Here is a 14,894-nt window from a genome sequence, read left to right as displayed (position 1 = left end):
AAATGCGCAGGGTAAAGCCAAGTGGCTGGATGAAGTATCATCAAGAATCTACTTGGTGGGATAGATTTTTATTTGAAAGGTATACTAGTTTGTGTGGGAGGAGATAATTCAAATCCCAGTGAAAACAGGAGTTTCCACAGTGATCTGATTTATTAGTTTTGTGATAATGTTGCCCCCCCCTGCATGGTTGCTAAAACAAAACTCCTGGATGTAGATAGTAGCAATAAAGTGAGGGACGTAGTGCACAAACAGAGAATAGATGATGTGGAAAGCAGGTGTACATGCTGGACAGTGCATATAGCTCAAGGGTTAATTCAGAGGAGTGTGGATGTGGAATGAGCAACAGACGTAGAAAGCGAATATAGTGGACGAACAGGTGAAATGAAGTAGACTGCATATGGAAGGAAAAACTCCATGGATGATGAAGTGCTCACGAAAAGAATGAAAAGCAAGGGGATGACCTATACAGAGCATATATGGAAGGTGAGGAACAGACATCTGGCGGGAAAGAACGTGTGTGGAGATATGGTGTGGGAAGTGGATATTCAGGGTGGTGTGGGTATTTGTAGAGTGGTGGTGGAGAGTTTAGACTGTTAAGTTGGATGTAGAGAATGGAGAGTGGAAACTGAACTTGCAGAGCAAATGAAGTGAGGGTGTGGGGAACGCTTTCGAAAGGTGGGAATGAACATACAGACTGAAGAATATGGGCATGAGAATAGTGCAGGTTGGGCAGCAGATGCAGAGAGAGCACGCCCTGGAGGGGATGCACATGTTGACGAGCATGTGTGAAGAGCAGATGTACCGACTGGAGAGCCCAGATGAAAGGCATATGTTCAGGGTATAGACGGCATGTTGAGAATGGAGAGCAAATGTACAGGTTGAAGCGTACAGGTGGAGTGTAGAGAGTGCCTGCCCAGCATGAAGAACACATGTGAACTGTGCAGAGCAAATGCATAATGCAAGTGAAGGATGGATGTAGATGTTGGACAGTACATTGAGAGCATGGAAAGCAGATGCAGACTGAAGAATATATGCTCAGGATAATGCATGTAAAGGGTGGAGATTGATTGCTGGCTATTACATGAACATATATGTAGGTGGAGAGCACATGCACAAGGTGAAGCGCAGATATGGGGCATGGATGTGAGAAAGTATGCGAAGGTTGGCAAGCAGATGTACTGAGCAGAGAGCAGATGTGGGAGGTTAGAAAGCAAACATATTTTATGAATATTTTTTAGAGCGTAGGGTATCCTGCCGCTGAAAGTCTTAGCCGAGCCAGTGCCTGGCCTAGGTATGAGCCAGGTCTCTAGTTTCTGTCAGAATTCAGGTAAAAAGGAGACAGCTCAGACATCCAAGGGCAGGTTGTTCCAGGCTTTGGCAGAGAGGTAGGAGAAAGGATGACCACAGGGTCTATAGATGCAGGAGATGTGTGCAGGTAGGGAGTCTGGCTGAGTGGAGGTGTCTGATTGGTTTGTGGAAGTTGGTGCAGTTGTGGATGTATTCCGGGCCAATGGAGTGTAAAGTTTTTAACACATGCATGCATCTTTACAGTGGATTTACACTGTAGAGAGCAGATTAATTCGGTAGAGAGCGGATATGGAGTATGTGGAGTAAATGTCTGCGATGGAAGATGCAGGTCTTGAGTACAGAGCACCTGTAGAGGGTAGGGAGCAAATGACGGGGGAAGCACAAGTGGAGAGGAGATCTATAGGAATAAAGGTGCATTTACAATGAGGAAAGTGGGTGTTTGGCATGTTCCAAGCACGTGGAGGGTGGAGGGTGGAGAGCAGAAGTACAGCAAGAAAATAGTGAAGGGGTGTGAACTTGTAAAAAAAATGGTGGAGGGCAGATGTGGAGCTTGGAGAATCCATGTAGAAATCGGGAAGTGGAGCGAGCAGATGAAGAGTATGGAGAAAGCGAATGCACGTGTATAGGGGATGTGCAGGATAATGGGTGTATTTACATGACAGAGTGGATGCTACCCACTCTGAAATAAAAACGGACCTGGAGAGATTATGATAGTCGAGTCGAAAGCTGATGCAGTTTCCTGAGTGTATATATAGTGTAGAAAGTAAAGGTTGCAGGTGTAGAGCAAATACTTATGGCTGAGAAGGGATATGTGGAGGGTAATCTCATGTATAGGATGAACAGGTGAACTGAAGCAGAAGAACAGCTGACTAGAGCTGAGAAAGCACATTGAGGGAGACAAGCAGATCAAAGGGTGGATAGCAGAGAATGAATAGTTGAGAGCGACTGTACAGCAAGGAGAGCCAATGTGGGGGGATAGTGTATGTAACAGGGACCAGAGGTGAAGATAGAGGGCACAGATCAACAGAGGAGAAGACCAAGTGGAGGATGCATATTTACAGGCGGGTGGGGATGCGGAGAGTGAATAGGAGGTGGAAAGTGGATATGCATGGAAAAAACTCAAAGAACGGATGTGTAGTGTAAAGTGGGTGTACACAAAGAGGCTGTAAAACATGCATAAAAAGCGTGTGTGCATGCACAGAGATCGGATTTCCAGGACAAGCATGTATCTGAAAGGCAGACAACAGAGTATAGAAAGCAGATGTTCAAAGGTGATAGAAAGTGTTAAGCGTGAAATATACAGCAAACCAGAAAGAGCGGGATTTACTGATCAGAGAAGAGTATCTGACCAGGCTAAAACGACAAAGGCATCCCTGCTCCTCCTCGGAGGGGGACTCAATCCCTCACTCACCTTTGTTTCTCTCACCTAACCCTTTCCTACAGAATTGCTGCACTTTGTGTAAGCTTTCCTTCCATTTTATCTCATTATGAGACACAGAGCTGCTGCAGTACTCTGGTTTTGTATGCATTTTCCTGGGTTTTAGCTCCCTAATAAGCGCTGCTCAAACAGGTCGTCATTTCCCTGCTTTCAGTAACCCAGGTGAAACAAAGAGTGAGCTGTGATGGAGAAGAAACGTGATTGCTCATTTAGTTGCAACAATCCAATTGCTGATTGGCCAAGACAGACTGGAGGCGGGCAAAAATCAATGAAGTTAATTGCAGGGGTAGCCCTTTACATTTTCATCAACAAACTTTAATGAAAACTCGAGGTCTACAGTGGGACAAAGTGACTGGGCAGTTCAAATCCAAAGATATGCTTTCACACAATAATATCTTACAGGCCTGTAATCTACGTGTAAAATGAGATGTACTGCTTGAGCATGCAATGGTTTTATTGTAGTGTTCCACGATGCATCTTTGATAATTTTAACAATAACAGGAGCCGCACAGCTATCAAGATCCTCATTTGTAAGATTTATTGTTCAACTCACATGCAGTTTAACAAAGAAAATGTCAGATTTTACTATTGCAATTTTTCCAAACGTTGACAACTTTCATTAGTTTAATTGCTTTGCCAGTATCATATGAAAGACAGCTTCTTCTGACAGCTATTTTTTCAAAACTGGTTTGATAGTTCATTGGGTTAATGTGCCCGTTGCAAAGATCTGTGCGAAACATGCAGGGTTTTCGCTAAAAGCTTGTAAGAACTGGCTGTCCTCCTTATCCTTCTGTTGTACATAAATCAACAATCGGGTATTCTTTACATCTGTTAATTATAGAGTTAGAACTTTGCAAGACTACGGTACCAACACTAAATAAAATAACACGTTTAGTATAAACACATCCATCTGCAGTTATTGCACAGCTGACACAGACCATGACATTATGATTACTGTGGCAGATCAATACTGATACTCTAATTCTTATTTATGCGCAAAAGCCTAAGCTGCTATTAACAAGTTTCAAATTATTGAGCTGCAACGTATATGCAGTGGGTGTGCTCTCCCACTGAGCTCAGTTGTCTTCCTCATATTGAATCATAGGGCTGCAGACATACATACATTTTATGCACACACTATTGTGGCTTGTACACACCATACTTGCGCAAAAATAAAGTATCACTATTGAGCTGCTGAAGTAATCATAGTCATTTTCAGTGTCAACTGTGAAATAACTGCCGATAGAGGTGTTTATACTAAACATGTTATTTTATTTAGTGTTAGTACTGCAGACTTGCGATGTTGTAACTCTATATACGTGTGAATTAAGCAGCAAACCATTCTTTGATAATCAGAAAACATTTCAATGATTTACACATGGTGGTGCTTGTGGATTAATCCAACAAATCATTTTCAAATCATTCTCAAGTCCTCAAGAGCAATTTCATCTTGTGAGGTAATCAGATACCCATCGTGAAATCATCAGGAATTGTCACACCTTGTGAAGTCATCAGATACTCATTCTTAAATCCTCCTGAAGTCATCAGGAATAGTCACACCTTGTGAAGTCATCAGATACTCATTTTCAAGTCATCCTCGGATCATCAGGCTAAGTTTGTACACTTTGCTGATGACTTCAAGAGCTTGAAGATGTCTGATGACGTGAAAATGACTCTGGGATGGCTTCTAAAGTAATGTTTCACAAGGGATAGCTTAATTATGTAACACTGCACTTCAGGGTTGCATTTGTCTCATTGTACTAGTGTGTTGAGCAGCCATAGCCCCACCAAAGTTACCTGTAGCCAAATATATAATTTGTCACTGGTGTCTGCTAAATTGATAGCTGATGCCTAGTAAAAACCTACTGTTTCAAACGGACAATGTTAGGTGACAATAACCTTATTGTGTCAATAACTGTATGTCCTACATCCGTAGACAACCAGCTAGCTATCAAACATGCTACTGAGACTCAACTCTCAAGTGGTCTGCAGCGTCGGATTGGCAACGTGGGCACTCGGGCAATGCCCAAGGGGCCGGTGCAGTCTGGGGGGCAGATTTGGGCAGTGTCGCTGTTGTTTGGATGTAGCCAGCTGCCCAGCGGGTGTCCGAGTGGCCTTTCTGGAGGCAGATGGGCGCTCATTACCTCACGTTTAGCAACAGGCAGATGTGTCACTTTCTTTCTTTCGCAGGGCCGGCTCATTAATGAATGCATAACTAGCGGGCAGGGGGCCTGAGCAGAAGTGGCCTCACTTGTTTTCAGACACAAGTGTAAACTAATCTGTGCATTTTTTTGTTCCCGCCCCCCTTTTTTTAATACAATTTCGCCATTCTGTGACATTCTCACGCGGCTGCATGTTATTTGTATGAGGTTTAGCTTATCCTGTCTTTTGCTCACATTGTGTTATGGTTGCTCTTTTCGGGGTTCATAATGGAACAAGCAAAATTAAAAGTTCTGAAATGCTCAGTGCTATGAGCTGAAACGTCAGTCCTGGCTATAACACATATCAAACGGGACAAAGATCTCTTACTTTATTTACCTGCCACAAAATATAACACAAAAGTATGTTGTCGACTCTGAATTTACTAATGCTCTGAAATGTAAATAACTCGCAAATGAAAAAAGTCTCCGGGCATTATCCTCTTAGGTGTTATAACTGGTCTATAGATTGCCTCACTTACCCTGTAATGTTGAAAGGAGGGACTGAAGTTGTATGACATCCCAGCTTAATCTGGTTCCAATGTTTGGTAGATTTATTAGCACTTTCCCACTTTTGTTAGGCCTTATTCTGAGAAATGTTCTCAAATTCAAACTCACTGCTAAAGCCACCTAAATTGAAAAAAAAAAGCATGACATGCATACAGTTTGAGATAAGAACACGTACTTTTATGTGGCAGTATGATTTGTTTTTCAATTCAGCATCATAAAATATTTTATAGGGAACTGAAGAGCATTAGATCGAGGTGCAAAAAATATATACATATAATTAATCCAGAAAAACAAGTATGGGGATGGCACAATGACATAATTTTCATGAACGTAATACTTCAGTACATTGTTCCTGCAGAGATTTCCATCTAAATTATTTCTGATTCATAATTAATTCAACTGCACATGCCGTTTTAATGAATTTGAATATTAGACTGTTTGAGAATTCAATACAGAGGAGATTTGATCAATTAAAGTGGAGAAGATATTATTTGAAGCAAGAAACGCAACTCTTAAATTTCTGTGGACAATGCTGTGATATTTGTTTTGTAATAACATACAAGTGGGACTTTCCACAAATAGTTTGAGGGGAATCAGTGATTTGGTTATTTTGAGGACCAGAAAATGTACAAGAATTATGAGACATTGAGGTGTGTGTATGCTGGTTTTTAGGTTGCTAGTTTTGTTATTCCTTATGCAAATGGACAACGACAACATTTGCATCCATGACAAGGCAATGGGAATTGCTGCAACAATGTATTCGCCAACATATCTGAACTTCATCGGAAATAAAGACAAGATATCTCAAGAATGGAGTGAATTTGTGGGCATTCTGAACACTACCGATCTCTTCATTTCCTGGTAAATCTGTTAGGCAATGTACGTTAAACAGAAACTTCATGTGTGCTTTCAAAAGTGACTGGCAACAGTGACCCTTCCCTCTGTGGAGCTGCTGCTTCCAACCTTGAAGGTCATCTGTGAACAACTAGGTATCAGGACGAACTTCGATGTCTGGCAAAACGAGTATCTGTTAGAAAGAACATGATCGTAGGGCGAGCCCTCACATATACTTGACCCGATATCAGCCGCGGCCGCTGCAGGTACGAGTGGTGGGGCCAGGTGAGGGGGGATTTCGAGAGACGACCACAAGGGAAAATGTAATAAATAATTCTTTTTCCCTCGTGGTTGTCTCTCGAAATCCCCCCTCACCTGGCCCAAACGTCCCACCGCTCTTACCTGCAGCGGCTGTTCCAATATACCACTGGCAACAGAGAACCTACTACAGCAACGGTAAGGACACCTCTTAAAGGTTGTTTTTGCCGCTATCCATAATCCTTGCACTGCAGTGCACCATAAACAAATGAATGACCTTGAACACCCCTAGAGGTTATGTTTTTCAATTGTCGTGAGGAGCATAAAATCCATCCCAACTTTTAGTAAAATATATGGAAAATGATTTGATCATTTGATTGCTTGCAAGTCACTTTATTTGTGCATTAAAGAAATTCTGAAAAATAGAAGCACCCCACCTTGCCATGAACCACGGCATGTTCTCCATGCAGAATTACTTTTCCCGGTGCAGACACTGCAATTTCCTTGACCATCATTTTCTGAAAGGAAAACAGAAGTTACTAGAATGTACAGTTTCTGCACTGCATTTCATTTCGCTATGTGCGTACACATCTACAGATCAGACTAGCATGAAAGCACTTCACCATTTAAAAGAAGGTCATGTTGAGATTCGTGAGGTTATCTCCGTTGCCTTAAACAGCATTTCCTTACAAGATATTCTCTACAGGGCACAACTCTCTGCTAAAGACATTATATAGCATCTTTATTCTTGGGGGGAGGAGGGGGCATATGAAGAAAAATAAGAATTTAGTAAATTTATTTCTGGGTCTGAGTCATTTTAGAAGTTTGAGTAGGAATGTCAAGAATCCAGAAGCCATAAAAGAGCACTGCAAAACACACACCTCAAACATATGCTCCAAGAGGTAACAAAACTATGATGGCTTTTGCCTGGGATAGGTCATGTTCATTAATATGTGTTTGCATGCATAATATACTTTTAAATTTTTTCTATTTGATGCTGACATCTTTCTATGTTTTATTCTTTCTGGAGGAAAGGAAGGGACCCATCACCTTGACACTCACCAGCACGGGTTCCCTACCCTTTTCTTCGTCTTCACTTCTGGGATTCCATCACAGATAACATACCTCATGCATGATTTCATTTATTATTTGTGGATCCTAGTGTATTCTGCATTCTCAGTCAGAGTGAGCCGGGGCAATTGTCCAATACCATGGGTACAGCCACCTTGGAGTGCTTTCATTGATGTCAGGCACTAGCCATTCTAGCTAGAACGGACCCATACCATGTGGGAAGAGATTCAGCAACACGGTTCAGTACAGGCACTATGCCTACACGACTATTGGCCGTCCGTGTCTATGCTGTTTTTCCCACCTGTCTCCAGCACAATGCAAACACCAGACAAATAACTTCCCAATATCCACCGCACTGGCATCCACTGTGAGAATGCATTTGAGGCCTACGGTAAATAATTTCAAAGCTGGAACATTAGACAATACATCTTTGATTTTATCCAAGACAGGCTATGCACAATCTGTCCGCACAAATGTATTTTTCTTCCTTACCATTTTATTTCAATAGCTCAATGATGGTAGCATGCCCAGCAACAAAACACAAATAGTAGTCACTTAATTCAATGAAAGATTTCAACTGTTCCTTGTCATTAGGGTTAGGTGCTTCCTTTAAGGCGCTTTTTAGGTCTCGCCTAGCAACGCAGCGCATGCTATTGTTGTCGGTTTCTTGGCCGAAGGGGAACAGGACATGTGCATGCGCCCAGAAGACAGGACATGTGCACGCCTACGGCTGAAGACCTTAGCATAAAAGACAACAGGCGTGCAAAGACAGGAGATATGCTCGGCCGCTCGCTCCCGCTCTCCCTCCCTGTCTGCGCGCACGCAGGACAGGAGATATGCACGTGTTCAGCTGGCAATGTCCTCACCCTTCAACTCTGCCTCTGCCCAAGCATGGACGCGCGTGCTGCCCTGCTTCACAACCTTTCAGGTACTCCTCCAGGCAACCTTCTCCGCCACCCCAGCTTCTTTGCAGCACCCCAAATCTCCTGTCACTTCCCCAACACTCACGGAACTTGCTGGCAGTGGTGCTGATGTTGAGGGCAGTTCCGCTTTTAGCTGCCCCGCTCCATGGGGGCTCCCCGTTGGTGGGCACGGGCCTGGTGCCCCCCTGGTCGGTGCGGTCTGCTTCGCAAGGCTGCCCCTGCCGCTCCCAGCTGTTATGGTTCGGGTCCCCATGGTCTCGTCGTCCATACTTGCTTCCTCCATGCTACCTCTCAGCCTCCCGGCCGTAGGTCGCGCGCCCTGCGGCTCAAGCTGACCCTCATTGCACCGCCACCGAGCTCTACAAAGCCCATGGGCCGGAAAGGTAGTGAATATTTCCCATTAGAAAAAAGCCACTTGGCCGCGACAAAGCGTCACGTAACACTCACGTCAAGTTACATCTTATTTGTGCGCCGTATTTATACACATAGCAGCGTGTCTAGACTTTTCGCATAAAAAACCCAGTTGTTGCAAGTTAATTAAGAAGAAGTAGTTAGGTGTTGAACGTCGCAGAATGGGGACGTGTTGGGTTCCGGGAGTAGTATGGGCAGCGCTTTAAATGGAATTATAGAAATACAGGTACTCACTATTCAGAGTATCTGTTTCCTTCCGAGAAGTGCCCATAAAATGTATTGCAGTCGTGCAGGCACTGTCACTTTCAAATTAAACAAGCACAGGTACCCGGTACCGGGCAGCTCCTGGTCATTTAAGCACTGATTAAGGGATTACAGGGCAGCTGAGGATGTCAAAGGGTTGGTAAATAAGCGGAGGAGCCAGGCGCGCGCCACTCACGCCTCCTCATGCTGCACACTGCGCAGCAGGTTTCCCCCCTCTTCACCTCAGAGCCGCCCCCTGCAGAAAAGAGGTAAACAGACCTCTCCTCCATCGGCACGGGCAGCCATGAGTTGCTACACGCGCCACGGGCTGGGTAAATAAACACCCCACCGGTGGAACAGACCTCGCATTTACCAGGGGCGGAGAACGTTTCACAACAGAGGCATTGTGCGAAGAATGCAAACACAGAAACAGCTGGCGCACCGAGCACCCACTACAGCCATGCATGCCATGCAACACTTCGCACTTACACCAGCAGACACGCCCACACTGTTTCCACCAAGCAGGAACGTCACCCAACCGCCCCAACACGGAACATATCTAAGCAAGACCACCCCACATCTCCTCATGCTTAAACGCAGCCCTAAGTTCCCCACAGCACGTTTAGGGAGCCCCTCTTAAAAAACATGCACAACACTGTGATATGCGTGTTAGACTATGACTAATCATCCTAATTAGTAACAAGCATTTGCAATGCACTAGGTCTCACATTTGCGAGAGTTTGAGCTATTAGCATTGTAAATGACACTGCCTTTTATTTATGTATTTTTTTTTGTAACATAAATAAAAGGCATGGTCATTAACAATGCCAATAGCTTAAACCCTTGCAACTGCGAGACCTATTGCATTGCAAAGGCTTGTTATATCTGTTTTAAGTTGTGGATATGCTCCATAATTCTGTGTCCTAAATAGTCAACGGAGTCAGTTAGAAAGTTACACTATTCGTGTGACACAGTCATACCATGACCCATGAGTATGCCTAGCACCTGGTCAAGAATATAATTATGTTCAGCTAAATGTTTTGCATACATCAGTATGCAGTTCTGACATGTTAGTACTCCAGTAGTGTCTTTGAACAAACAATTCATGGGCCATTGAAAACAGCTAGCCACCGAGGTTAAGCCAAAATGTAATCTAAGATATTTATAAGCTCCAAAAGGAGTTATAAATGTTGCTAGCATTTGCGATTCCTATTCAAGGCCACCCAATGGTATGCAACATTCAAATCAATGGTGCTAAACAACTTAGTAAAACCAGTCAAAGTTAATATCTCCTAAATTTAGCAGACGGCAATCAACCAAGATATTTTTTATTTAGTGAACGTAGGTCGCGTATAATCAAATGAGTCCATTTCTCTTAGCTATAAACAATGCACTCACCCCCTAGGCTGCATTCACAGGTTGAATTATCATAGCATAATTCCTATAGATGTTTTTTACAAATAATTCTCTAACAGACAAATGCACATCTTGCACTTTATATTTCACGGGAATATATATACATTTTCTTTTTAATCATTTGATGTTTGAACCCCTCAACCGCACCAATTCTGTAACTAAACACTTTATGGCACTTTAAAATATTCTGAGTTTCCACAATTTTGATCCACAGGCATGACTAGTATTTCAGTTCCTGGTCTCAAAACAATTTCCACTCTACCTTGATCGATCCACCCCATTAGGTCCCTACCATTGACAGCTACATACATTTTCATGAAAATAGCTCTACCCAAGAAATCTATATAATGTTCGAAGAATCCTAAAGTCCCAAATTCATTTTCTCCATATATGGCTACTTTAATATCAGAGCCCTTTAACTCCTAATTATTGGTCAATAAGTGCTTAAAGGAAAATTGAGACCACATGGTGAAGGGTGAACTCAAATCAGTCATGATGCCTAGCGCAACATTTGTCAATATGGATTTTACCCATATGGCTCCCAAATGTTATAGACAAATCTCACTCAGATAGCACAGTTAAAGTTATTGGAAGAATAATATAGAAGCGTCTTGTGGAGTGGGCCAAAGTGCATAACATTCTCTAGCCCTTCCAGTACGGGTTCCGCCGTGGACTAGGAACTGAGCAGTGCATATATAGGAGCTTAACCATGAATAAATACACCATGGCCAAGCACTGCCCCTTGTATCTAGGTTTTATGGCCTTTGACTCAGTTAATAAGGCAAAACAGGACTTATTTCTATCGGACAGCCTCAGAGGTCTAATACGTTACTCTAAGGTTGTGATGGACTTCTTTTATATGATTGACACATCTGCCTTGCACATACTTTTATTATTCTTTTTATTTTTATGCTTTTAATGCTGTTTTTGTTAGTGGTTTTAGTATTGATATTTTACACTTCTATATACTTAAGAACTTCTTGTGTTTCGACATTAATATGTATTGATTGAGATACTTTGCTGTTCTAATACATTTACCTATCTAATGTTCGAATTGTAGAAAGTCTTTTAACGTTGCTCTATCAATTTGTTGTGCATGTTGTTTTTCTGTAATTTAAGGCCTGTCTGGCCAAATAAAGTATTGCTGAACTGAACTTATTTGACCTTTCTTCCATGCAATTACCCCCTTAGTATTTTCAATATCATCTGTGATCAGGGGGGTGTGGCCAAGCAAGATGGTGGCGCAGACGTGTTTTCCACGAGCTCCTGCCATCTCGCTATCTGGAAATATCCTGGCTGTGGTAAAGAGCAATCTGCGGCAATTGAGAACGGCGGACATTCCTCACCTCCCCGGGCGCCACCCAGAAACCGGCCGTCGGGGCTCCGAAACGCTGCCTGCAAGGGAAATCAAGAAGCGGGGAGCAGAGACAGGCGGCCATCTTGCTGCTACCGTGGAGGGCCCACCTGCGGAAGAAATAATGGCGAGACTGGCGAACGGGACGGGCAGAGAGGTGCCAGAGTCCTGCCCGTCGCCTACAGTGATCGTCTGTGGCTCTTCGAGATGCTGAGGCCGACCGGTACAGGCAGTGACTGCAGACGAGGGCGAACCAGCCCACTGGTGGTGAGTATGCCTCGGAGGGAGAAAAGAGCGAAGTGCTCGCCTGCGGTTCGGAAGTGACTTTGTTCTGCTGAGTGCAGAGCCGCCAAAACCACAAGAGCGGCTGGGCCCTGTGCTACAGAGATAAGGCAGGAAGAGGAGATAATGCAAATGGGTGGTGGAGGCTGTCGCCACCCCGCCCGTAACCAGCAGCAAGCAGCCACGCGGAAGAGGGCATGACAGCACTAGAGGCCCTCACGGGACAGACCTAAGGCCTCCTAAAAACATAGACTAGAAGCGCAAGATTGAAGGTTGATGTATGGCATGCTAGAGGGGAAACAGAGGCCGAAGACAAGATGGTGAAATAAGGAGGGAGGCTCGTGGCAGGCCGGACTGATAGATCTTTCGGTGGCACTCCAAAGGGTGACTGTCTCCCAAGGGGCATAGACAAAAGCCATGAAAGCACCGGAGGCTACCGCCAATGACAGAGTACATCGCAGCCAGAGAGGTGTGACAACTCGGCGACCAATAAATAAAAGTGGTAACGGAAGCCCAATAATTAACTGGCATAACCTGTGAAGGCCTGAGGATATAGATACAAGACGCAACGGGTATCGCACTACAGGAAGAGGCGAGACCCTCTGGAACAGTTCTGGGCTGCACTATCCATATACATAGAGTGGCATCTCTATCCAACGCTGGAAGGGGCTGAGACCATTGCACCCTCCGGAAGGCACCTAGCAGTTCTATACGAAAATGAGGAACAAAGACTGCCTGACAACCCAGGGAGGTGGAGGTTGCCTAGCCAAAACTGGGAGAGAGGCAGAAAAGAGCGCACAACAGGAACCTGGCTCGGGACCTGGCACACCACAAGTGAAAACAATCCCCCAAAAAAGCAAGGAGCCTATAGCGCAAACATGGCAAAAGAGAAGGGTGGCAAAGCAGCTCAGGCATATAAAATCTCCAAATCTGCGCAACCGCTCCCATTGGACCAAGTTTCCTTAAGAGTGCAACAAGATAACGTTTGCGTGGATATTCATAAAACCTACATAAAAACATAAAATGCAGCAAATCCTGAGGAGACTTCCCGTCGCAGCCACAGGGTGCTGTAACCTTATTAAAAATGTCTGGCTTCGGTCGAATTAAAAGATGATGGAAGATGTCAAATCTAAACCTAGTCAACAAGAATTTCTCATGAGAGGTGAAATTACTCATTAAATACGGCTCCATGCTTTCACAAGTTTTTAACATCACATATTTCCTAATTCTTGGTTTCATAAGCTCCTCACTTTCCCTTTGAGCCAACTTGTCCTTATAGAAGGCTTGTTTGATTGCGGTTATATCACCCTTTACAATTCCGCTAGGATTTTCAAACAAATTCAGGCGGCCTAGCCTGGAAAAGCAGGTTTTCAGATATTTTAACCAGGGGACACGCATGTGTTTGTCCTGAGATACAAGATCTCTTACAATCAAATGGGTAAGAGGTATGTCCTGATTTATCCACAGTTTCACCCAACAAATCAGAGGCCTTAAGGAAAACATATCACTTAGATACTGGATTCCCAGTTCTTCATGTACTGTCAGGTTGGGTGTACTGGTGGGGACACAAAGTAGACGTTTTAGGAAATTGTTTTCGACAACCTGCAACTGTTCTCCAGCCACATATCCCCAAAGTTCGCTACCATATGCAGCTGTAGCAACAGATTTGGCATTGTAAAGCTTAATCATTGCGTTAATTGGCTTCTTACCCAGTTTTGTCGCAAAGTTAAAAACAGAAGCATTAGCCCTTGTCAGTTCACCTTTCTTTTTGGCCAGGTGTGGACCCCAGTTAAGCTTGGTATCAAACAGGACACCAAGATATGAGAATGTTTCTGTGACTGGTATTGGGACATCATCCAATTTAAAAATACAATTCTTTTTGCGTTTATGGCCAATATGCATTATTTATGATTTGGAGTTGTTGACCAATAGATTTCGGTCAGACATAAAAATGTTAAAAGCATTTAAAAGCGCCTGGAGTCCCTTCTCCGTTCTTGGAATTAAAACCGCATCATCTGCGTATAAGGGAACTGGAATACCCCGCCTGCCGACTCTAGGGCAGTCTGCCTGTACATTCTGTAGATAATCATCTAAATCATCAATATACAAATTAAAAAGGAAGGGGGCAAGAATGCAACCCCGACGCACTCCCTTCTTTATGTCAAAATTACCAGTGGTGTCCCCGTTTACAGAATATCTGACGTTAGCACTGGTATTACTGTGCATATCCACCAGAAAGTCGACTATCCCTGGATCCACACCTTTCTCCCTCATGGACGTCCACAGCCCCCCCCCCCCCCCCCTGTTAACACAGTCGAAGGCTGAAGAAAGGTCCATGAAGGCAAGATGGACAGTTCCCCTCTGTACAGTGGTATATTTGCTCAATACAAGGAAGAGGTTAAGGCACTGGGTTATGGTGGAGCGCCCCCCACAGAAACCATACTGAGAAATCGACATGATGTTATTTTCAGCCGCCCAGCATGTTATTCTCTGTAGTAGAATTCTCCCCATAATTTTGACCATGGAGTCAATTAATGAGATTGGCCGGTAGCAGTGAGGACTGCCCTTATCTCCTTTTTTTAAAACGGGAACAATCGTTGATAATCCCCAGGAGATAGGACAGCCCACTTTGGCAGCTGCATTAAATA

General features: G+C 43.9%; 1 protein-coding gene across 1 annotated transcript in view; it reads right to left on the bottom strand.

The window, feature by feature from the left end:
- Window positions 1–14,894, bottom strand: part of MVK (mevalonate kinase) — a 163,782-nt gene that overhangs the window by 147,942 nt on the left and 946 nt on the right. The window contains exons 2-3 of the mRNA XM_085636377.1: window positions 6,984–7,064; window positions 5,427–5,574 (exon numbers count right to left, since the gene is read on the bottom strand). Of these exons, the coding sequence (XP_085492503.1) occupies window positions 5,427–5,574; window positions 6,984–7,061 (226 nt within the window). The 5' untranslated portion in view covers window positions 7,062–7,064. The remainder of the gene's footprint in view (window positions 1–5,426; window positions 5,575–6,983; window positions 7,065–14,894) is intronic.

This window comes from Triturus cristatus, chromosome 11, assembly GCF_964204655.1.
Source record: "Triturus cristatus chromosome 11, aTriCri1.1, whole genome shotgun sequence".
Lineage (NCBI taxonomy): Eukaryota > Metazoa > Chordata > Amphibia > Caudata > Salamandridae > Triturus > Triturus cristatus.
The sequence above is the reverse complement of the archived record's forward strand: the minus strand, read 5'-3'. Positions and strand labels throughout refer to the sequence as shown.